At 45.6% G+C, this 26,228-nt stretch overlaps 1 protein-coding gene across 1 annotated transcript; it reads right to left on the bottom strand.

Annotated features, from left to right (window-relative positions):
• Positions 1-5,358: 5,358 nt before the first annotated feature.
• On the bottom strand, positions 5,359-25,778 carry LOC147734898 (proto-oncogene Mas-like). The gene is made up of 2 exons (XM_086953091.1): positions 25,606-25,778; positions 5,359-8,832 (listed from the first exon to the last, which is right to left on the bottom strand). Exon 2 carries the CDS (start codon positions 8,800-8,802, stop codon positions 7,849-7,851), a length of 954 nt encoding a protein of 317 aa, XP_086809217.1. The 5' UTR covers positions 8,803-8,832; positions 25,606-25,778; the 3' UTR covers positions 5,359-7,848.
• Between the last annotated feature and the right edge of the window lie 450 nt (positions 25,779-26,228).

The raw sequence follows: 26,228 nt of genomic DNA, 5'->3' as shown, positions 1-26,228 counted from the left end.
TACCATATAGAAAATACAGAATATAAAAAATGTGAAAATAAAAGAAATCATTGGTAACATAATCTGTAAGAAATTTTGGAGGCTATGAAGTGCGGCCACTTGTCCTGCTCACTGCATGATGAGATTCACGTCTACTAGTATCACAGATGCTATCACTATTTTAACTTGCAAAAACCACAGTTGATGGACAGAATGCAGAACAATGTCATACGTTCACCCCAGTACAGAGATCTGGGCCTAAATCCATCGTTTTTTTGCACTCCACACCACCCCAGTTCAGACATGGCCTCTGAAGCTTGTTTCCGGTCCAGGGAAGACATGGCTTGGCAGTTCGGGCAGGACTGTTCCCATGGGGCACAGGGTCAGACTGATTTGCCTATAGCCATGTCTGAACTGGGGTGGCGGAGTAGGCTAAAGAACGGTGATGGATTCAACCCAGATCTTTTGACTGGGTGTGAGTGTTTGATTGATTCAGATGCTCAGTCCATCACCACCCCCTTTTGTACCGCTTTTGGCTGCCATAAGTGTGGCAGGGTATGCTCAGACGTGAGTCTCTAGCTCACTTTGCCAGTGGATTCAAACAAGCCGGGTTGAAGACGGCTGGAATGCCAGAAACCGGTCCTCGGAAGCTTGTTTACGGTCCAGGGAAGACATGGCTTGGCAGTTCGGGCTGGACTGTTCCCATGGTGCACAGGGTCAGACTGATTTGCATATAGCCATGTCTGAACTGGGGTGGCAGAGTGGGCTAAAGAACGGTGATGGATTCAACCCAGATCTTTTGACTGGGTGTGAGTGTTTGATTGATTCAGATGCTCAGTCCATCACCACCCCCTTTTGTACCATCACTATTTTTACTGCCATCACATACTTTACTAGAACCATCAATATCAAACCCAAAACAATTGGCAATTCTTCCTAACTTGATAATGGTCCCATCTTGTGGTTTGATGCATTTCAGAACCGCGTACCTACTTTTATGGGTCTGATAAACTTAGACAGCCCACTCCTGTGGGATCTTTCATCTTCACCCAATTTTTCTTTCACTCTCACCAAAACAGTTATTTAAACACCATACTCTTCTTTGCATCTCCTCTGTAAACTCAGTTCTATATGCATCAAGGAATAAGCTGTACACACATTCACCTACCCTTTCCGCTACTTCCATCCATTCTGGAACATGTTTAGAGTTAGGCTTACTGCCCCTGATAGCTCAAAGGGAGATTTATCAGAAACTTGGTGAGGACTTAGGCGATAAGAAACAAGAGGTTTTATTAGTTAATCCCTCCATTCCAATCCAATGCTTCTAGTCAGGTGAATGCATTCTTTGAGTGTTTACTAAGCCTTTCAATATCCCCATTAGTTTATGTATGATATAGGGCACAACAGTAGTGTACAATACCATTAGTTTCCAAGTACATTTGCATTTCCTTCAAACAGAACTGCATCCCTTTGTCAGTGAAAATTTAAGTAGGAAGCCCTTCTTTAGAGAATATTGTTTCTAAAAAATGGGATCATACTTTTGGTGCTGATGTCAGAGACACACTTTATCTCTGGTCATTTGGAAAAGGATTCCACCGAGCCTAATACACGGACGTTGACTTCACCCGTCAATAGTTCACAGCAATGCATGACAGAACATCCTTTCCTGGCCAACAGAAATCCTATCTTAATATTTCTTTCATCTTGTAAATACCAAAATGCCCCTCGTATGCCATATTGTTCAGTCTCTCCAGCAATACACCAAGTGAAGTGAATTTAGTAGCCCTAAACAAATATCCATCAACCTCTGCCAACTCTTCTCTGACCATCCAAAACGATCTTAAGGGCTCCCACACTTCCTCTCATTTCTACCCATTGGTAAGTATATTCTTTCCTCAAAATGTTGTCTCTAACCAATGCTTCTTTGCGCTCTTCTTCTGAAACTAAATCCTCGATGACCACACACCAATTCTCCATAAACCATTCTTCTACCTCCTGCAAATCATGTGCATCCATGTTTCTGACAGAAACATCCACTATCAGGGACAAGCAATTTCCTGCTCTCTTTTTGAATCCTCTACTTCAAATGTGTACTCCTGCCAGTTTATCACTCACCGTCAACGCCTACCAGTCAGTGCTTCAAGCGTAATCTTTCTAAACAATGTCCTTAAAGGTTTATAATCCATGCATACCTTAACTGTTGTGCCCCAGAAGAAATTTCTTGTGTTCAAATATTTTTATTATAGATAAAAAGAAAAATATTAGAATACAGTAGCAATACATAAGAGTCAGAAATAAATATATAATAATAAGAAATAAAAAAGGACTATTTGACAAAGAACTGCTGTAATGCGATAAAAAGATGTCAAAGTTATTATATAAAAATGATCCGATAAATGCATGACAAATTGTTGTGCCCCATAAGAAAGTTCTAAACGTGTTCAAAATCTAATGTACAGTTAATAACTCCTTCTCTGTGGCATAATAATCGATCGCTGAACGATACAATCACACTATTCTGTATCAGAACTGCTGCCAAAACTTTTGAGGTGGTGTTGATTGTCACTGAATTTACGACCCGGGATAAAAGCTTTCAATCTGGGCTAAATAGACAACTCTTGATGCTATTGTATTCTTTTTCACATGCAATGTTGCATTTAAACAAAACCTTGTTCTTTATCACGTTTCTCATGGTAAATGTTCTCCTTGCCAAATGTTCAATGAACTCGCAGTAGAATCCCACTATCCCCAACAAGGAGCACCTCATCCTTATTTTTATGCACAACCATTTCTCTTGGGTTCAATTACCTGTAATGCTGTGCCAAAGATAGTTTTCATTACTTCCAAACTTACATCCTTTACCTTGATTGTCAGGTCATACTTTAAGAATTTAATTTTCTTAACAGCATCTTCACCCTCTCATCATGTTGCGTCTTAATACTCGCACATTGTAGCATTTCATCGTGATAGTAAAACACACCAGGTATAAATGCCAATATTGATGACATAATTCTCTAGAAAAAAGAGGATGTCAAAGCCACCCGAAACAGCATGTGGTTAAAGTTGTATGCTCCCACAGGCATGGTAAGGTGGTTAACTCTTGAGACTCTGGATGTACACCCACCGGGAGTCAAGCTGATGCCAAGTCCAATATTGAGAAAACCTTTGCACCAGCTAGGGTCGCTACCTTCGCCAAATTGTTAGGTAGAGGCAATTTATCTACTACACCTACTTTATTTAAAGCTCTCATATTCACACACAACTGGATCTTCACATCACATGTATGAGCCACTTTGTGCATAATTGCTTGTGTACCTTACCGCTCCCTGCACACTGAGTGGTAATTTACTTACTCAGAATACTACAGCAACAGCTTAATTTCTGATTCGAAATTGTTTATCAAATGCTATTTGATTTTTTACCAACTATATTTGAACTTGAGGTTTAGCATTGGGATCTAAATACACCCCTAAATCTTTTTGTACTGACCAATCTACTATGCTGTTCCCGTTAATAGAAACATACATTGTTCCTATGGCAAACCTATCCCTGTAGTAGGTCTCACCTTGGAAACATCCTCTCAATTTTATGTGTTGTCGTTTATACCCCCAGGATTAATATCCGTTCTTACAGACTTACTTTTCCTCCAAACAAAACTTTAATCATTTGTTCAGAAACAATGGTCAATTGTCAAGGAGAAACACATGAACTCAACTTTAACACCTTCATGTCTCACTTTCACCCTAAGGGTACCTGGATTCTTATTACCCATTTCGAGAACTATCTTGTCACACACTTCTGTCAATGCTCTGTTTTTCTATTGGACTACTTTATTACTTCTACAGCAAACCATAGAGTGACCTTTCTTACCACATTTGTTGCAGGGAGCTCTGATCACAGGACAAACTTTGGAGTGAGCTATATGTCCTCGTAGTCCTTAGTGAAACCACCGACCCTTGAAATCCCTCTCTGCTCCTATATTGGTATCCTATTGTTTTCTGTTTTATGGCATTCCCCAGATATTTGTTTTAATTTTTTTAAACTCTCACATAAATCATCATTTGTTATATTTTTTTGCTTCTACCAACACTTCAGTAAGAGGAGGATCATCTTTTAACCAGATTTCCTACCAGGTTTTATTTATATTAAAAGTGAGTAGAAACCCTGATATGTTCATAGAACAAGCCTCCAAACTTGCAGGTAGCATATACTTTCCCAAGGGCAGACACAAACTTCCACCGTCTCTCCTTCTTTTTGTATACTCTTACAAAATGGTAGCATTTTAAGATTATACTAATTAATGGTAGGAAATAAATATTTTTTGTTAGATACATATGTCATATGCATTTAAACCTCAAAGTTATTCTGCCTGTAAATCAGGCAAATGCTCTAACACTTCCTGTCCGTCTACACCCAAACAGTGCTGTAGCAAAGATATTTTCCTCTCAAGACCTCTGCTTAGACCACATGCTGCTGTGTAATTTTGAAAAAAAATCCTCCATTTGCTCCAACCAATTAACGTTCACCTAGATGAGTCGAGCACAAATGTGGTGAAGTGACATTCAGCATTGTGTCAGAAGTCCAAACTTGCAAATACTTCCCTTTCAGCATAATGAGGAAAGACAACAAACATCGATGCAGTTACTTTCAAACAAACTAACTACTAGAGTATGCAGAGAATTCAGAGTACTTTTGCGATTGAAATTGTGAAAAGAAAAAGAAAAACTTCGGAATTATCCATATGCATTTGAAGAGAGAGCAAAAATAAATGTATGGCCAAAACGTGTGTGAATTGCTGTTACAAGACAACCGACAAATGCTGTTGTAATGTACACCAAGAAGATAGTGTGTGGATCACTGGGTAGTAATAACCTTTTGGTCTTTAAGATGATTCAGTGTAAGTGGGCGAATTATATTGCTGAATGCACTTAAATCACTGAGTGTTGGGTTGAAGTATTCCTCCCTCATTTCCTCCACCAGGTGATATTGTTGTAGTAAGTAACATGCAGCAAATTGAACGAAAAACACTAAAGCACAAGGTGGCGTCCTTGTCACTGGTTCAGAAATGCACACGTGGGTCGTCAGTGGAATTATGTTTCCTGGTAGAGCGTCACTTCTTTTCGATGTCCATACAAAGATGTTTCATGGAAGAGGTGTGGCGCCGCGGCCGGGGCGACTGACACTGGAATCTGGGGATCACGGTTCGATCCCCAGCTCCGGCGGCAGGTTAGCCCAGCACCATGTGACTCTGGGCAATAGCTTGCTTAATCTTCCCAACAGCCCCCAGCGCCTAGAGACCCTTGCGGGGGGATTGTGCGCTTTACAAATGTGGATTTATTATTATTATTTATTATTATATTATTATTATTATTATTATGTTGTTGCTATTTATGTATGGTCCAAAGTCATACAATACTATAGTTTTCTGGCGCTGTTGTTTGCTGAGCTGTGCCATAGATCAGAGTATGAGTCGACCTGTGATGATGTGTTCTTGGTACTGAGTTCTGGACCATTATTTTATTTATTTATTTGTAGTATTTATATCGCACAGACGTGTCAAGGGCCTCAGGACGCTTTACATCTAACTGGAAAAGAGAACATTTAGCATACACAGATGAGAAGGCTGGAACAGAGGAAATAAGAAACTATTGGGTATGCATACTTTGAAGAGATTTCTTGAAGGTGCTTGAGGAAGAGGAAGAGTTAAGTTTAGTCTAGTATGATCAAGGATAGAGTTCCACAGTCTGAAGGCTAGGCAGGAGAAAGCCTGTTTGGAGGTTTTTACTCTTATGAATGCTGGGAGTTCCAAGATAGCTACTCTTCCTTGCATTCGGGTATTTGATGCTAGGGTTTTCATTCCCTACCAAAATTGTCTTAATGACATCTTTTGTCTGCTTTTATACTGATTTTATTTATGCCTCTGAACTACGCGATATGGACATGTTATTGCAGAAAGTATGTGTTTGACACTTTTATGGTCTCTGGAACCTAATAAAGTTATTTTTTAATTAGAATTTGGGCTTCTGTTCCTGCGCCTCTGGTGAATTGCGGTTTATCCTTTAGGAAGTGAGGTCGGGCAACATATAATGCTTTATGAGTTAAACAGGGAATCCTGAAGTCAATTCTCACGTCCAGTTGGAAGGAGTGGTGTTGTTTTAGGGTGGGAGTTATGCGATCAAATTTTCTGGCTCCTTCTATTAGATGAGCATACTGCATGGAGTACATGGTCAATGTATGGTTGGTTGCAGTCTCATCTTCAGTGAGCCATCGGTTTGCAATGTGGATGTCTGAAACCTCATTGGTCATAGGTGTTATATTTATCACAACTTTACTTGATAAAATGTATTGCAAGTTAAACAAACTGTAGCAAAACCGGGTGCCCCCTTTCCTAAATAGGTGTCTATCTTTCCATCCATGGCAATGTGTGTTAAGTAATAAGGCTATAAATGTAGACCCCATGGGGTTCTCTGTGGTGGCATCACCTGGTCTCTTACTCCAGGGATTACTGCCCCACTGACACTAAAAACAAACATCTGTGTGGCACACCAAACTCTCCGTAGGGAAATCTATAGTTCAATAATTCTGATACGATCAGTCCTTAGAAGAGGTAAACAAGTGAGGTTTTGGCTTCAATTTTCTTGACTGACACACCTATGTCTGATTTCCATTTCGACTAGTTTCTAATCTTAACAAGACATGATCCTCAGCAAACCTTCTTCAGTCTTCTACCAAATTGTAACTTCTGCCAGCTCCAATATGTGAGCCAGTTTGAAGCTCTTCTTCATCGTTACTGTGAATGGTGGTTCCCCTGTTTGCCGTAAAAACAGAAACCACGGCCTAATAAAACCAGTTCACTAGCTTCTGCCACCCTTGATTGTCCAGTCATATACGTCTGTGAATATCTCAGCTTTGAATACTTTTGTTTCTCCAACACTGGCCATAGTTCCCTGGGTGATTTGTAATATTACTCTACTTGAAATCTTTCACCGTACACCACTAACGCTTTAGAATGTAGTAATAATTGTGATTCGCTTGAATTTGATGACACAGCTACTTCTATTTTTATGCAAAACAGTCCTGTTTGAACTGTTGAATTGACCACTTCTTAATCAGCCTTTCATCAAGTCTACTGGACTTTGTCTGCTGATGATACATTTGTTGTAAGTTTGCTCAAAGTACCTGAATTCTTAGCTAATGTTCCCATTACTTGTTCTGAACCACCTAATGCTGTATGTGTTTTTAAAAAGGTGATGGGATCTCCATGTCCTTGGGGAGATATTCTATACCACTGCTCATAGGCAGTCGTGTATGCTGCTAAAGACAGAGTGGAGAAGTTTGACAATCCATCTGCTGTTCGGGTAACCCTACTTCTGGCTCATGACCTCTGTTATGTGATCAATCACCGTCACTTACCAAATCCCATTGTCATGCACATCAAACATCAGTTCACCTATCCATAATCATAAGAACCCACAATAAGGTGGTACTTGAGCTCCCTTTCAACCCTAATATTAGTCCTCTCCATAAAAAACATTGGAAGTGCCATCCATCAAATATATGTTTTAAACACCATCAGGTGGAAACAGTGGTGCAAAATAATGTTGTCCTGTGAATATTTGTAAAACACGAACACATTAATAATCTACACCTGTTTCTCACTTCACCCATCCCAAGCAAAAAATATTTTAGGATTGTAATTCAGGATCCCTCATTGGATATTGGTCTCTTTGAGGCAAACATTGTTTAAATTCCTCACATCACTTTCAACAGAAACCTGTTTTGTATTTCTGGATTGGACACTGGATGCAGAGGTTCCACTAGGTTGGACAACTCAACTTCATTTGATTCCCTTCATCTCTTTCTTCACCTTTAGCTCATAGTAGGGGTGGGTGAGTTAGAGTTGTTCTTTACATGATGATCTGAACCGGTATCATCATCAAGGGCCCTGCTGAGGACAACCTTGATAGACTCCCTGAACCTCTTCTCCTTCCTGCTGCCCACCAATAAGTAGATGAGGGGGTTTATACTACTGTTGATGGTGGAGAGAAGAATGGTGACATGGTACAAATGATAAGGTATTTCTGAACTATAGAGTATTTCAAATGCATAGTAGAATCTAACTGGCATTGCGAAAAAGAGAAATATGAAGACGCTTGTGATTATCACCACGTACAGTTGGGAAGAAGGAGACCTTACAGCTGTTATCTTTAGCTTCACCAGCAAAACCACGCTTGACATAACCATGAGTGGCACACAGACTAGGCAGTGGGAGATGACGCTTAAGAATACCACTGCTGGACATATTGAATCCATCAACGACTCCATCGGGGTTATTAGTAAAGCAAAAACCCAAATCAGGACACACACAATAGTGGATTGGTGTCCAGAACGACGACACTTGAACCAGATGGGACAGAGGACGGCCAGGCACCTCTCCAAACTGATAGCTGTCAGCAGATAGAGTCCTGTGTTGTATCCATACTGCATAATCATCTGTGTTAACTCCAGGGTTATACAAGCACCAGTGGTGTAATTATCATTGTCCACCATGTAAAAAATACTCAGACAGAAGACGCAGAGAAGAAACGAGAAGTCTGCGATGGCCAGATTCAAGATGTAGATGCTGAAGGGGTTCCTCTTTATGTGGAAACCAAGAAGCCATATGACCACACCATTTTCGATGCATCCTAGCAGAGAAACGAAAAAGTTTATCCAGTAAAATAAGTCATAATCCATATCCCAAATTATAGTAGAGTAATTGCCTTCTGTTTCATTGGCCAGCTGCACTTTCTCTTTGAATAGGATCAGGAAATTGCACTCCATCAAAAGGATATATCCTGGATCTTGAATAACCTACAACGAGAAAAAAGATCCCTTTTCTATCAAATATATTTTGCTTACATTTATTTAAAAAAAACACCCTGGTTTATACAGAGCACTGGTTGTACTCCATTCCCGTCAGTCTATTACAGGATAGCTCTATTAATTTTGCTGTGCCACAGTTGCATTTTATCTTGTGGTAATTTATACGACTTGACATTTGTGAAGAATATTTCCTCTGGTTAGACACACTCATCATTTTTTTAGAAGGAGGGATCAAAAAAAGGAAGTCAAGATGTTGTAGGGGCAAAACGACTGTGTTGAAGGTTGAACATCATATATTTAAAACAATGGATGATATATAGACCACAGCTGTCTAGATTTATCCGTGAGAACATCCAGCGTATTTATAAAGCGCACGTTCACCCATGGGTATCTTGGCACTGAATAACAGATGTTTATGGTTACCCAATAGTACACATTTTATCAGCCCCAGAAGGTTGAAAGGCTTAGTGGAACCTACTGAGATTTGAACCTGTGACCTTAAGGTCAAACACCGGCCCTTACATTGGTGCATTAGTCCACTATGCCACCAGACCCAGCTGGTGGAGAAATTCCTAAGGAAGTGGGGTTTATCAAGGCAATGTATGAAGTGGGGGTATTTTATATTTGTATGTATAGCAAGGGAGTGCAAACTATGTTTGATGAGCAAAGAACTGTGTGCAGTGGAGGAGTGTGGCTCACTGATTAGAGCGCAGACCCTGATGCAGAGGTCTGGCCCATGACCTGGGTTCAATTCCCGACGCAGCAGGGTCCTGAGCCCAAAATGTCCACGGACTCGATAATTCTCGCCTCAGTGCCGATTCTAATCATGGGGTCCCACGCTGCAACTCTGGGCAATAGTTGCCTAATCTCCACTACGGCGGCCCACCCGCTGTGGGATGCCTGGCTTTCACCTTGGGGATGCCCAGTAGGGGTTATCTCACAGGGAAAAGCCAGGACAGGTTCCCAAGGCAAGCGCCTTGATGCCTTCGGGTGATATGTGCGCTATATAAATCGCAATACAATTACATACATTTACAGCCCTATAGGGAATGATTCTAGGTCTTGCCGTTGTGTGCTTCTGCTTTCCCTCCTGCTCCACCTGATAACACCTTTCCCACAACTCAGACAGTTTTCACTGGGACTAGGGGAATCCTGAATTTGCCATGTCATTTGACCCCTGACTCTATGAATTTCAGTAGAGTTTGGGTCAAATATCTCTATTTATCGAAGAAGAGGCAGATGGCCATCTCATATACTTGGAGAGTTGTAGCCTATGCTCGGGTGCAATTCTTTTTCCACCCACAGAGCACAGACCCTTGAAATCCACTGGGCAGGCTCCTGAAGAGGTAGAACACCACCACTAGTAGGTGGCTCTAAAGGGCCCATCCAGAAGAGCAGAATTAGGAAAGGAGAGCCTGGGCATCTATCAGTATTCATGTTGAAGGAATGTGGGTAGACTGCAGGAAATAGATATATGGAACAGGTCTGAGAAGGAGATGTGGCCAGGGACAGAGAGTATGGTTCTAGGTCCTTCCAAGCTCTAACAGGCCTTAAAAGGGAAGACGACAAAGGAAGACTCTACTAACCTTCCCGCCCTTTAGCTGGCCACACCACACTGAGAGGTCTAGAAGGGTCAGGTGGCAGAAGGGGCGGTGCTGGATAGATGACCATAGAGGGTGGGAAATGGCCTTTACAAAACAGACTAAGCCATGCATGCCGTTTCCCTGCCAGTGCAGCCACGCTCATGCCTTACCCATGCATATGCGTAGTTAAGGCATATGCGTGGTCTAGATGCTGGAATGGGCGGGCCCAGTAAGAAGGAAAGATCGGGAGAGGATGATGTGAGGTAAGTGGGGCTGGGACCTAGTTTTGGGGGTCGTTTTTAAGGGTTGGGTTAGTTTTTGGTGCTAAGGGGGGATCGGGTAATTTTTAGGGCTGTGGGTTGTTGAAGCTTTTAGGGCTCAGGGGTGATCAGGGTATTTTTTATGGCTCGGGAGGGTCAGTTTTGTTTTTATGTCTCAAGGGGGGGGGGGTAGTTCTTATGGCTCAGGGAGGGGGTTGGGGTAGTTTTCAGGGCTCATTGGCAAGGGCTTGGGTGTGAACTTTACCACAAATATACCTTTACCACGAAATTGCATTGTAAAGGCATGCGCGTTCAAGGAATGCATTGTTCAGACACATTCATGGTTAGGGCAGCGATGGAGAGGAACGCGTGGTTTAGCCATGCGTGCCTCCATCCTACAACCACAGAGGACACGCGGCCGGCGGGCGAGGGGAGGAGGCACAATCCCAGGTCACAAGTAGCTCTGACGGCCAGAGGTTGGTGCGAGGACTCTGGAAAGTGTTCTCGTCTTTGCAGACAAATCAGGTATACATGGGAATAGGTACAGAGTAGCATCTATTGCATGACACAACCCCCCTTTCACCCATTAAAGATAAGGCTGGTGGCCAGAGACTGCTCCCAAGGGGCCTCAACAGTGTATCAGAAAGAGGGCAGGAGCTTCCTCTGCCTCTCTGCAAAGAAATATCAGTGTGCAACTCTAGATGCCTTCTGCTGTCTCTAATGCTGACAGATTTCACTTTAGGTTACTCACTTAATAAGGAATCCCCCACTGATGCATAATGCGCAGACCACTGATGACTTCTGGGTACCAAAAGGATCTTTTTGTTATCAAATACTGGACTATAAACTGATAAAGCGAACAGCATGTAATATGATCATGGTTAACTGTCGAGGTGCTTAATCTGAACTTGCATATCTTGCAGAGTAATTGTCTAATGTAAATTTGAGAACTGTGCCCCTCGCATGTATAAACCCACATCATGGAAACAATGCTGAATCATTTTACAAAATTCTCTTAATTCGCAGTGTTACGTTACTCTCTCACAGCTCTGCCTGAGCTGCATTTAAAGTAACCAATAGAAAGTGGACAACTACCTGAAAGCGGTAGCTGAATACCTACCAAAGTATGACTTTTCTAGGAGCACACCTACATTTGCAGGTACACCCACAAACATCCCACCGACTTACACTGAATTTGAAATGGCAAAAAAAAGTTGCCCTAGAAGCTGAGCCACATCGCTCAGCATGGGGAACGCTCACATCTGCAGGCCAGTGAGATCTGCAGCCATGGGCGTCCGCAGGGGGGGGCAAGGAGGGGCGCTTGCCCCCCCCCTGGAGCGACCCTCCTTGCCCCCCTGCAGACGCCCATGAAAACCATGACTTGAAGACGGGGTTCTCACTCTCTTTCCTCTCCTTTCTTTTATTTGCTTCCCTGTGAAATGGATCCAAAAAAGAGACGCTTTTGCTGGAAATGTTGCATTTTAATTCCAAAGTGCAGCATTGGGAATAAAAGGCTAAAAATATGAAAAATAGATAAATAACTAAATAAAGTAAGACAGAGTGGTAGCAAACTGGCAAAACTGATTTTATTCACACTGAAACACATTAGCGCCACTTTTACAGAGTTTGCCAGTGAAGCGCTATTTTTGTTTTCTTGTCTTTGTTTTCCCTGGACTTGGAATTAGTGCACCAATCCTGGAGGTACTGCAATGTGTGCATTGGAAAACAAAATGTGTGCTGCGGCTCTGCGTCCAGGGATGTGGTCTTTTTACCATACTGCTTACGTTTTGTATGGATATAAGCAATGACCATTGGAATGGGTCCATTCAGGGGCCTGTAGTCGTGTCCTTAACTTTTCAGGCAAAAGCACTCAATGATTACTGAATAGTGAGTGTAAAAGCATTAAGGTAATCATGTTGTTCCTGCTTACATTTCCTATGGTTTGCTAAATTTAGCCTTCCCTATAAGTGTTTGCTTTTTCCAGGATGTTGTTACTTTTTTTTTTGTAGGCCACATATTTCTCTTGTCTAGTGCGTAATTTAAATTGAGCTGCATCCAGGTGTTTATAGCGGGTAACAATTGGGTTGTAGTTGAAGACAGTGGGAGTTTTTCTCAGTGGGGCAGTACGGTGTTCAGTGGGGGAGAGGATGTGGCACTGTGGTCAGAGCTGCTGAATTTGGAACTGGGAACCAGGTTCAGCCTTAATAACTAGTCCACCAGACCACTCTCCTCCGAGAGCACAATTACATGCTAGACCTTAGAAGGCTTCGCAACACCTTAGAAGTCCTGGTGTCTTTCGCACAAGCAGGTGGACCCTAGCATGACAAGTGTAGGTTAACCTTCAAGGCTTGTCCACCACTATCCATACTGAAGTTCACCTCCAGTCTTGCGGGCAGGCCTATGAAGCAGCACACCCTAAAACAACAGTCACTGAGGTCATAGCACCCTTGAGAAGGGCCAGCTCTAGGGCGGTGCAACCAGTGTGACCGCACCGGGTACTGACTTTAGGTGGAGGCATCATGTTTGCAAGTATATTCTGGTTTTAAAAAAGCTTGCTGCCTCCTTCCTGGTCTCCAGCACTTTTCGGCAACAATAAAAATGTCATGATGACTCTGGTGATTAATCTTCTTCCTAGAGAGAGATCAGAATTTTGTCTAGTGGAAGTTTTGACTCATGGAAAGGTAGCTCAGAGGGTTAATGTACCTGCTGCAAAGAACATGCGCCATGCAGATCACAAAGTGCACATAATGTAAATAGGTCAGTGGACTACTGCTTTTGTCGGAGAGATCCTTTTGTTACTTGCAGTTTATAAGGTAAAATCCTAACTTAGAACAGTGAGCTATTAACTGTCATCTAAGAGCTGCATACAAACTGCAAGGTATACATTAGAGCATTATGTCCCCCCCCCCCGTCTTTGATTATCCTAATGTCCCAAAAAGTGTTCTTTTGGACAGAAATCAATTCTGATTATTAAGGAGAACCCCCAACCATGGTATTACGTTTTAAATTCCGGGTATTGTGTTTCTCCAGACCAATCACTATAAAACAATCCGGCTACTAGTATGGTTGTCATGTGACTCCTACACCTTGTAGTCCTTAGTCGTATGTAACATTTTCTATACAGTGATTTACACACATAGTGATTGTCTCTGTGTAATGTGTGTGATGTAAAGTGCTCTGACACCCTACAATGGTATAAGTGGCGCTGTAAATCAAATTAAATGCATCAGAGAAAGAGTGGTTATGGAGACTTGGGGGGCACAGTTAAAGGGTGGTAGTGAGGGAATCCATGGCAGAGGTGGTCATGGGGGGGGGGCTAACAAACATTAATGCACAGGACACCACCAGTGCTATGGCTAGCCCTGCCCTTGAGGCCAGTCTGCCTCACTGATAGGTACCTCCATTGGCCTTGTTTCAGCAGTAGTAGCTGCAACTCACCAGGGATTGGCAATGCAGGATTTGCACGTACACCAAACTAAGTTCGCAAACTTCACAGTCTCCCGTCTTCATTCACATGCACTTTTAACATGTGCTGCCTGCTGTGGGGCCACTGGAATTAATTATTGTGAGAAGTTGGCCTGGTATATAATGCTCACTAATTCTAGTGATCACTTTGTACCATGCCAAGCAACCCTTATGATGATGGTTGTAATTCAACCTTATAGACCAGTTATCCTAGTGGTAACGTGGACAAAGCAGTCTTAGGCTAAACTCTGAAAGGCATGTGAAGCCAGCTGTTATACCATACACAACCCCCTCGAATACCAAATGAAAGGGACACCACACAGATATATATTGAAAATATATATTGATTTATTAACTATTAAAATCCCCTGGACTCTTTATGAGCACAGAAGCACAAGCGTTAAATCACAAGACAGTTTAAAATACACAAAAGTTGCACAATATGGATGAGCCCTAGGGGCCACCTAAACCATATACTAAATAAGTGGTATAAGAGATACCTAAAGGAAAGTGAAGAGGCCTAGGGCCTTGGGAATCGCTGGAGCTATTCGAGACTGGAGTTAACTAAGTCGGGACAGGCCCACGGGACTCGGGTGCAGTGTTCAAAGTGCACGCACTTCTCAATACAAAGTCTATGGTGCGTAAAAAGCACAAAGTTAGAAAGTTAGGAACCTTCCGAGTGACCTACGGAGCTGAAACTTAAAACACAGGCCCTTGGGATGTGTACCAGTGCAGGAGCACCGGCGGAGCTGAGTTACCTCACCCACAGGAAGCGGGTGCACAGGGTCGAAGATGTGTCGGGTTTCGTCACGCTGGTCGATGGTGCTTGGAGCTGAAGATGCTGCAGGCGGCTCGATGCGAAGAGTTCCGGTGGATCCAAGGGTGGATCAGAAGAGTTGAAGACCTGAAAGCAGAGGGGACAGTGTTCAAAGTCACTAGCCAGTGACTACCGTGGAACCAGATTGGAACCAGGCGATGTCGGGTGCAAACAGGCGTTGTCGGGTAGCTTCTTTCTGCAGCCACGTGGATACCCGGGGTCGAGGACGTCCAGGAGTCGGTCACGAGCTGTCCCACGTAGGCTTCTCGCTGTTGGCGGTGTCGGCGACCTGATCGGAGCAAACAGGCCTTGGCAAATGCAAGCCACGCAGGAGTTGAAAGATGCTGTTCACTCGGACCAGCAAGGTCAGAGCGAGGGCTCCTTTTCACAGGAGCTTGGGTAGGTCTGGAGCAACCAGACCTGCTGTTTAAATCTTCGGGTTCGTCGCCAAGATGGCCGCTGGCCGCGTGGCTAGTGGCCGGAATGGCGCGTCGAGTGGCACAATGCAAAAGGGCCCCACGCAGATCGTGGAGATGCTGGAGGGCTGATCTTCGGTGCAAGGGCTGCTCGGTGGTGGGGGTTCTCAATCCCCAAAGCACAACGTCGAGGATACCTCAGAAGCTGCGCAGTCAGCTTGTCGGGTGTCTTTCAAGAGGTCCGGTCCCACGTCGCTCGGTGCCTCCACGGGTCCCTTCTTCGCAGGGACTGTGGATCGGGCTCTGAGAGGTCTGGGAGTCTGGTTCTTGTCGGGCTCTGGGCTCGGTCTCCGGCGGGAGGCGGCGGCAAAGCAGGCGTCGAGTCGCTGGTTGGTACCTGTGTTCACAGGGTGGTCACTCCTTGGCCACAAGGGAGATTCTTCTTCAGTCTTCTGTGCAGCAGAATGTCGAAGTCCAGTCTTCTTCTTAGTTTTAAGTTGATTTCGGGATGATCTGCTGTGCAATGGCACTGCTCCCCCTCTTATTCCCAAACTGGGGGTGGATCACCTACTAGGTCCCTCCTCTGGGTGGAACCAGGAAGGGGGGCGGTTACACCCCCTTTCCTTTGTCCAGCTCCGCGCCAGGACTGGGGCTGGAAGGCCCCAGAACCGGTTTGGACTGGCCTATGCACGGGGACACCTTGTGTGCCCCGGGCATGTCTGATTCTTTTCAGCCCTGTCCTACCTAATACACAAAATCCTGTCTGGGGTGGTGCTCGCACCTCCCAAGGCAGGAAACCCTTTTTCCAGGCCACCATCTGCCGAGTTTCGGTCAGCAGCAGGAGGCCAGACTTGTGTCTGTGGTGGCAGCGTCCATTTTGTGAAGCTGAGGCTCTGTTTAACTTTAACCGGGGTTAAGGCTACACACATGTCGTGTCCCTCTAGAAGGGTGGAATGCTATCCCCGTCGCCAGAATTGGCGAGGGGATAGTATTCCAATTCGTATGACACCTTACTCGACATGTTTTGATAAAGCCAAACCAAAGATAGCATTTAACCGCGAGGATTATAATGCACTTAAGAGTATATGGTATGGCAATATCCCGGAACAGCTTAGGGAGTTGTTCCCGACAGCTGCAGACAGGCTCAGCTCATGCCAGAGCACCATCTCACATATTTCCAAGCACTCTGCCTCCAGGATTGATGAGGCCTTCCATAGGAGTGGCTGATAGGAACATATGTGTCCAGTTTAGGGTTAGGCACAGACATACTGTACCTAAGTAAGAGGTGGTTACACCGACTTACCCCAGCTGAGTGATCAGCCAGTTGTGTCAAATATGGAGGCCAGGCCAGGGGTGGCACAATACATGCTGCAGCCCCTGGCAGGCCTTGGCTACACCTATGCCCTGGGCACCTAGGGTGCACTCTTACAGGGGCTCATAAGGTGAACCAGTTCCAATTCGTAATGCACCTAAGGTACATGGAGTCCATTTTAAGGAGAGAGCAATCAGCCTGGGGCCCTGAATAGCAGGATCCCAGGCCAACTAAGTCAAAAACCAGCTAAACACCAGGCAAAAAGTTTGGGGGTAACCATAGTCAGATATCCACCTTCCTACATAACCCCCCCCCAAACGAAAGGAGATAAGGCTATCCTTGACCAGGTAAGCCTATATTGCCTAAGTGGCCATATAAGGAAGTACCAGCTCTGGCTTGGTAACCCCCTGTCTCATGGTCCACTAAGCAATCCCTCACCCTAAAGGTATCTGAGGGTCTCCACCATAGGGAATCTCTACCTGTGGTGTGTCTTTGCAAAGTCAAAGGCTGGTGTTGAGATGGAGTACTGAAGTGAGTTTCCTCTGTAGGGCTCAGCTTCCTCCAATCACTCTCCACCATGTGTGCCTTTCTTTCTCTGACTGAGTTGCACTGTGCTCTCAGGGTCAACCTCTGGCTACCTAAAGCTGGAGGCTGGGTCCCTCTGTTTGGCTTACTGGAGGGACAGGTCAGGTTTGGGCCCTTAGGGTCCCAGGTTTGGCTGTGCCCAACAATATCCATCTGGGGGAGGTCCCTAACTACTTTTAAGGGGGATCCCTCAGGAGTTTTTAAAGCTTGCACCTCACTAGGGCTACTAGTTTCGGTGCCCCTAATCTGCTGATGGGGGTGCTTTATTTGACAGGGGGCCCTTTGGGTCTCACTGTCCTTCTTGTCCTCTGCAGCCCTGGGCTGAGTAAGGCAAGGTAGAGAGGGGCAGGTTACCTGCTCCAGACTGGGTCCCTCCTGAGAAGGGTCCACTGCCATCAGAGGCTCTGTCAGGCCAGGCCTAACAACCTCTGGGACAGTTCCTTCATCAGGGGTAAGATCAGTTCCCTGAGGAGGCTGATCCTTTCCTAAAGTCTGGTGGGAGGGAGATTTCTCTTCCTCCTCAATGCTCTCTGTTTGGGTGGAGTGATCCATCATTTCAGGCTTCACTACCCAGGTATCAGTTTGAGTTTGGGCTGTGGCCATCACAGCCCCACCAACCTTTTCAGGAGGAGACTCAGTTTGGGTATGGGCTGTTACTAGTACAGCCCTGCTACTCTTTTCAGGAGGGAAGTTATCTAAAGATGGGGCTGAGGTTTGCTCAGCCCTCCCAACCTTTTCAGGAAGGACATCTTGAATTGGGGCTGTAGCCATTACAGCCCCACTAACCTTTCCATGGAGATTTACCATTCTAGAATGGGTTTGCTGTTCAACCTCAGCCCAGGCTGAGATTTCCAAATCATTACCCAGTAGGCAATCTACAGGCAAGTTTGCTGACACTGCCACTCTCTTTGGGCCAGTGACACCTCCCCAGCTAAGATTGACTACTGCCATGGGATGATTGGATTCTATGCCATCAATGTTTGTCACCTGATATTTGGCATCAGGTAAAAGTTGCCTTGAGGGGACTAGACATTCAGCCACCATGGTGATGCTAGCCCCTGTGTCTCTGAAGGCCTCAACTTTCAAGCCATTGATGAGGGGCTCCTGTCTATACTTGCTCAAAGTGTTTGGGCAAGCTGTGAAATTGGCAAACCCCATGCCAGTCTCATAAACAAGAGTATCTGAGTTAGGGGACCTGGATAGGCCAGAGTCCACCTGTCCTCCAAAAGTAAACCCACCCAAATTCTTGGGGGTGCTCCCACCACCTGGGGGACCACTGCTAACAGTGACAGGAGGTGTTGGAGCCTTACCTGGAGGTATATTCTCCTTATTGCCATTCTTGGGACAACAGCTATCTGTTTTGTAATGCCCCACCTGTTTACAGGTATGACAATAAGGCTTTTTCTGGGATGTAGAAGTGTCTTGGGACCCACCCCCCATTCTTGGAGTTTTGGGGCCCTGGGGAAGTCTTTTCCTTACTTTTATCCCCACCCTTCTCTTGAGGCTTGGTAGTCTCTTTCTTTTGGTCACCACCCTGGTTCTTAGGCCTGATCCTGGTTCTGACCCATTTGTCTGCCCTCCTACCCAATTCTTGTGGGGAGGTCAGATCAGAGTCAACCAGGTGCTGATGTAGAAGCTGATTTTGACAATTACTTAAGATTTGCTCTCTCATAATTAAATTATACAATCCTGTATAGTCAGTAACCTTACTTCCCAGCAACCAGCCCTCCAGAGCCTTAGTGGCACACTCAACAAATTCAGACCAGTCCTGAGTCTGTGTCTTCTGGGTGTCTCTGAACATTAACCTGTACTGTTCAGTGGTTAAGCCCAACCCATCAATCAGAGCACTCTTCAGGACCATGTAGTTTCTAGAATCCTCATCACTAACTGTGAGGAGTCTGTCTCTGCCTCTACCTTCAAAGGAGAGCCACAAGATTGCTGCCCACTGCTCCTGAGGGATCTGCTGTACCATGCAGGCTCTCTCAAGTGCAGTCATCCATTTGTGGATATCATCCCCAGCTTTGTAGGGGGGCACAATCTTACTCAGGTTTCTTGTATCAAAGGACCTGTCTTTATCCTTCTGGATATTGCTGCCACCAGTGGATCCTAATCCACTCTCTCTAGGCTGTCTTGCTCTAGCAAGTTTCTCCTTGGCCAGGGCAACCTCTAACTCTTGCCTCTGGATCCTAAGCTCAGCCTCTCTCATCTTGGCCTCATGTTCCCTTCTCTGAGGGCTAGTCATCTCCTTCCTGGTGTGACCATGAGAGCCTCTAGAGACATGGGAGGTATTGGATTCACCTGAGTGATTCCTCCTCCTCCTATGCCCCTGGTTAAGCCCACCTGGGGGTCTGAATGGGTTGTTACCTGATTCATTCCCAAGTTGACTTAAGTTAGCCTGGTTCAGTCTACTGACCAGCACCTGACTATCTCTGTCATCATCTGACTCACTGCTTTCCACCTCCTCCTCCTCTTCTTCTTCCTCTTCCTCTACATCTACTTGAGGAGCTCCAGTGGTGGAGGCTTCCTCATCTACTAGGATGATAGGGGTAGGGGTGTCTACAGTGTCATCCTCTGAAGGATGGCCTCCTTCAGCATCCCCTGTGGGGTTTGCCTTGGAGGGCTTTAGAGTCTCAGACTGGTCTAAGAGCTCTCTTAGGTGGTCTGTAGTAGGGGAAGGCCCTGTCTTCAGACCCCTTAAGACACAAAGCTGTCTTAATTCCTTAAAGGAAAAAATAGCAAATTTGGATGGTGCCCTTGGAGGGTCACTCTCAACAGGAGTAAGTCCACTGGACCCCTCTGCTCCAGACATTGCTCTAGTGTGGGTGGATGTGTTGCAATCTACCTACACTGGTGTTTACCTACTAAACCTATCTAGTAGTTGTAGCTAGGGTGTGCTACTCCCTTTGCTCTACAACAACTAAGTTCAGTAGAACTTATGTATACTAGTCTTGTTTTATATGTACCTAGCAGGTACCTGTATGATCTTTCAAATGATAATCTCAAAGATTGTAATGGTAAAACAACAGCAAGCTCAGATCCCAATCCGCTGCTCACCAATGTGAGAAGTTGGCCTGGTATATAATGCTCACTAATTCTAGTGATCACTTTGTACCATGCCAAGCAACCCTTATGATGATGGTTGTAATTCAACCTTATAGACCAGTTATCCTAGTGGTAACGTGGACAAAGCAGTCTTAGGCTAAACTCTGAAAGGCATGTGAAGCCAGCTGTTATACCATACACAACCCCCTCGAATACCAAATGAAAGGGACACCACACAGATATATATTGAAAATATATATTGATTTATTAACTATTAAAATCCCCTGGACTCTTTATGAGCACAGAAGCACAAGCGTTAAATCACAAGACAGTTTAAAATACACAAAAGTTGCACAATATGGATGAGCCCTAGGGGCCACCTAAACCATATACTAAATAAGTGGTATAAGAGATACCTAAAGGAAAGTGAAGAGGCCTAGGGCCTTGGGAATCGCTGGAGCTATTCGAGACTGGAGTTAACTAAGTCGGGACAGGCCCACGGGACTCGGGTGCAGTGTTCAAAGTGCACGCACTTCTCAATACAAAGTCTATGGTGCGTAAAAAGCACAAAGTTAGAAAGTTAGGAACCTTCCGAGTGACCTACGGAGCTGAAACTTAAAACACAGGCCCTTGGGATGTGTACCAGTGCAGGAGCACCGGCGGAGCTGAGTTACCTCACCCACAGGAAGCGGGTGCACAGGGTCGAAGATGTGTCGGGTTTCGTCACGCTGGTCGATGGTGCTTGGAGCTGAAGATGCTGCAGGCGGCTCGATGCGAAGAGTTCCGGTGGATCCAAGGGTGGATCAGAAGAGTTGAAGACCTGAAAGCAGAGGGGACAGTGTTCAAAGTCACTAGCCAGTGACTACCGTGGAACCAGATTGGAACCAGGCGATGTCGGGTGCAAACAGGCGTTGTCGGGTAGCTTCTTTCTGCAGCCACGTGGATACCCGGGGTCGAGGACGTCCAGGAGTCGGTCACGAGCTGTCCCACGTAGGCTTCTCGCTGTTGGCGGTGTCGGCGACCTGATCGGAGCAAACAGGCCTTGGCAAATGCAAGCCACGCAGGAGTTGAAAGATGCTGTTCACTCGGACCAGCAAGGTCAGAGCGAGGGCTCCTTTTCACAGGAGCTTGGGTAGGTCTGGAGCAACCAGACCTGCTGTTTAAATCTTCGGGTTCGTCGCCAAGATGGCCGCTGGCCGCGTGGCTAGTGGCCGGAATGGCGCGTCGAGTGGCACAATGCAAAAGGGCCCCACGCAGATCGTGGAGATGCTGGAGGGCTGATCTTCGGTGCAAGGGCTGCTCGGTGGTGGGGGTTCTCAATCCCCAAAGCACAACGTCGAGGATACCTCAGAAGCTGCGCAGTCAGCTTGTCGGGTGTCTTTCAAGAGGTCCGGTCCCACGTCGCTCGGTGCCTCCACGGGTCCCTTCTTCGCAGGGACTGTGGATCGGGCTCTGAGAGGTCTGGGAGTCTGGTTCTTGTCGGGCTCTGGGCTCGGTCTCCGGCGGGAGGCGGCGGCAAAGCAGGCGTCGAGTCGCTGGTTGGTACCTGTGTTCACAGGGTGGTCACTCCTTGGCCACAAGGGAGATTCTTCTTCAGTCTTCTGTGCAGCAGAATGTCGAAGTCCAGTCTTCTTCTTAGTTTTAAGTTGATTTCGGGATGATCTGCTGTGCAATGGCACTGCTCCCCCTCTTATTCCCAAACTGGGGGTGGATCACCTACTAGGTCCCTCCTCTGGGTGGAACCAGGAAGGGGGGCGGTTACACCCCCTTTCCTTTGTCCAGCTCCGCGCCAGGACTGGGGCTGGAAGGCCCCAGAACCGGTTTGGACTGGCCTATGCACGGGGACACCTTGTGTGCCCCGGGCATGTCTGATTCTTTTCAGCCCTGTCCTACCTAATACACAAAATCCTGTCTGGGGTGGTGCTCGCACCTCCCAAGGCAGGAAACCCTTTGTCCAGGCCACCATCTGCCGAGTTTCGGTCAGCAGCAGGAGGCCAGACTTGTGTCTGTGGTGGCAGCGTCCATTTTGTGAAGCTGAGGCTCTGTTTAACTTTAACCGGGGTTAAGGCTACACACATGTCGTGTCCCTCTAGAAGGGTGGAATGCTATCCCCGTCACCAGAATTGGCGAGGGGATAGTATTCCAATTCGTATGACACCTTACTCGACATGTTTTGATAAAGCCAAACCAAAGATAGCATTTAACCGCGAGGATTATAATGCACTTAAGAGTATATGGTATGGCAATATCCCGGAACAGCTTAGGGAGTTGTTCCCGACAGCTGCAGACAGGCTCAGCTCATGCCAGAGCACCATCTCACATATTTCCAAGCACTCTGCCTCCAGGATTGATGAGGCCTTCCATAGGAGTGGCTGATAGGAACATATGTGTCCAGTTTAGGGTTAGGCACAGACATACTGTACCTAAGTAAGAGGTGGTTACACCGACTTACCCCAGCTGAGTGATCAGCCAGTTGTGTCAAATATGGAGGCCAGGCCAGGGGTGGCACAATACATGCTGCAGCCCCTGGCAGGCCTTGGCTACACCTATGCCCTGGGCACCTAGGGTGCACTCTTACAGGGGCTCATAAGGTGAACCAGTTCCAATTCGTAATGCACCTAAGGTACATGGAGTCCATTTTAAGGAGAGAGCAATCAGCCTGGGGCCCTGAATAGCAGGATCCCAGGCCAACTAAGTCAAAAACCAGCTAAACACCAGGCAAAAAGTTTGGGGGTAACCATAGTCAGATATCCACCTTCCTACAATTATGTAGCAAAGGATGACAACATTATGCCGTAGTGTTGACTAAATAATGCATTAAAAAAAAGGCTGCAGCGTAATGCAGTATATTTTCAGATATTTTATTATTTTGACGTGTGTACACATGCTAACAGTCTCTGGAAAGATTTTGCCTTATTAGTACCAGTGTAACATACAAACGCAGCAGTGAGAAAGGTGACCAGTCAACCTTTACAATAGGCCATCCACTCCGCAGCAACACACGTCACATTTTATATTAACTTTTGATATGTTTGAGCTACAATCAATTTATTAGTTTAAATGTTCAGATTATGCAGCAGAACTTGCATTATGAGGCAAATATGGCAGAGCCATAATTTTAGAGAAAACATTTGCAAACTAGGATATTTTGCCATTCATGTTTGAACTGCTGTTGTGGGAAAAGGGTGAAGTGCTGATGACAAAAACTCCATGGCTCGGAGACAAATGGCTTGTGCTTCCACATTTTATCGTATTTGGTACATTCTGTAATTATTAGAAGCATATCCCACTTTGTGAATATATTTTAATGTCAATAACTCATTATAACCTTAAATAATCATGTGTATCCATTGGTTGATTAAACTGGGCAGTGAAATGCCGAACGAATAAAAAAAATTGGGATGTCTGCGCATTCTGGCCACACCTCTGGCTCCACCCACAGATCCAATCCTTGGGTTATTCCCGCCCTCTGATTCTCCACCCACTGTTCCCCTACTTTTTTTCCCCACTTCGACCACTGTGTAAGACTCAGCATCCCTGGACCTGTGATGTGCGCCGCTGCGGGCACCGCATGTGCCACACATTTACGGTGCTGGGCTTCTGCATAAGGGAGCTGGCCATTATTGTATCCCTAAACGTGCGCACGTTGTCAGTTTGACATTGACTACACGTAGAGGGACTCTAAGTTTCTTTTCAAAAATATAGCTAACATTTGGACCTATACATTTTATTTTGTATAAATTAATTGAATGTGTGTAAAGATTTTGCAATGCCCAGGGAATTCTAGTAAAGGGAGCACCCATTTGCGAATCACTAGCGTGTGTGGTTGCTGCATTATTTATTACTAACTTTGAAGTTGTGCTTTAACTTTGGATAAAAGTTATCATGAATTCTAGCACCAAGAAGCCAATATTGGTGAATATGTGTGCTACAAATAATCCCTAACATACACTGTGCATACAGTATATTTAATCTGGTGCTTTAATCATAGGCTGTTTTAAAGCATTCTGATAAAAATCGAATCGTGCTGAAGAAAGCCTTGGTTAGTGTTGGATCGAGGACCCGGAAGTCTGCACACCTAGCAGACAGAGATAAAGCACCTTGTCAGAAAGTTTAGAGTTTTCCCTAAAGGTGGTGTTTGTTGACCTGTGGCAGGGTCAGTCAGATGTCCTGGATTCCTGGCATTTAATTGAGTCTATTCTAGTTCTTCTCCCTAGTGTGTCTTGTGCCCCACCTGGCACACCTCATGTCGGAGGATGGTGATGACGTTAACATGTTGCCCCCCCCTGGAAAAATTTCTGCGGGCGCCCATGTCTGCAGCTCACCAGTGCTAACTCCGGCAGGGCCTTTCAGCCTTCCATACTTCTGGAGTGGGAAAACTGAATAGCTTTAAATGCGAACCATAATAACTTTTATTTACAGCGCTTAGAAAAGATACAAGTATGTAAAGAAACACAACATAAAACACAATATTATTAACATTGGCAAATACACGCTGCACAATGTAAAAGTGGTAAATGTTCTCTCTATCAGAAATTGTGAATTTCATTGTGGTCATTTGCGCACCATGAGGCATATTTACAAGGGCATTGCGACACCAGAGCATCACTTTTTATGACGCTCCAGTGGCACAGTGCCCTATTTCATATTTACAATGCAGACCTAAGCCACTTTTCCTGGCTTAATGGCGCATTGCAAATATCGTACCCATTTTCGCAGTTTTCTACATCAACAGGGCGTGCAATTGGTGTTCCTGGCGGCGTTCCACCATAACATCCATTGCTTTTTGACGTTGACCCAGAATTACGAAGAAAACAAACACCACTGGAAAGCAGTCATTAGAATGGTGCAACGAGGAGAAAGAAGCAACTCGCCTTTAATGATTGTGTATGCGCAGGAAGGTGCCCTTTCCTGCACATAAACAATCATCCCTGCAATGCAGGCACCCTTGCACCATGGCGCAAGGGTGTCTGCGTTGGCGCTAGGCAGCCTATTTAGCGCAGGAGTAAAAACAGGGGTGCGCCGTATTCTCGTGAATACAGCGCACCCCTCGGCTCTTTAAATGACTCAGAGTGGCGCAGCCTGACTTCTTTATAAATATGCCCCCATGTTTCAACTCGTGCGCGCAGAAGACTTGTTGAATCCGGCCCTCAATGAACAAAGGTCATTATCCGCAGCGCCGCCCGCACCCCCTTCTCATTACAGTTAGCACGGGTAGTAAAGGCGCGTACATTTCAGAAACCTCGTTACTAACATTTCATAGCAACATGAAAAATATTACCTGTTGCCGACGACAACCAGTCGAAGGGTCGGATGCTTCTGGGCTTCGAGCTTTATTCCAACAAGCCCAAGCTAACGCTCACCAGGACAAGCAGGGAAAAACGAGTCCTTTCTGCCCTGAAGGAAAGGGAAACAGAAATTCTGACTTTAATAATAGCAGCGTGCGTTTAGCTGTGGGGATTAGATATTTTAACCACATCCTCTGCTAAACTTGCTTCCAAACAAGGGCAGAGTGTGCGTGGGCGGCCCCCCTCTCCGCTTCCCGCCCTCCGCGCCCGGGCCTTGATGAGCCACCAGAGAGCGAGAAATGTGGGATCCCGGGGTCCGGGCTCTAATCAGGGCAGAGCGGGCTCCCTAAAGGGAAAGCGTGGAATAAACTGGCAAGTTTTAACCTCCATCGTCCCGTCAACTGAGCCGTGCTGTGACTGCGAGGTCCCTGGGACAGCCGCCCCCCCACCCCCCCAGCTCCCACACAGCATTCTGCCTTCTGCCCTCTCTCATGGCCTTGGGCGCAGACAGGCCTTGTTTTCACCAGACTAGTAGTCCATTTGCTGTCTGCTAAATCCAGTACTAATTTTGTATAATAATGAATGTGGTGCCCCAAGCTCTACAGAGAGTCCCACG

This window comes from Lissotriton vulgaris, chromosome 1_2, assembly GCF_964263255.1.
Source record: "Lissotriton vulgaris chromosome 1_2, aLisVul1.2, whole genome shotgun sequence".
In the NCBI taxonomy this organism is placed as follows: domain Eukaryota; kingdom Metazoa; phylum Chordata; class Amphibia; order Caudata; family Salamandridae; genus Lissotriton; species Lissotriton vulgaris.
This window is presented reverse-complemented; position numbering and strand designations above follow the sequence as displayed.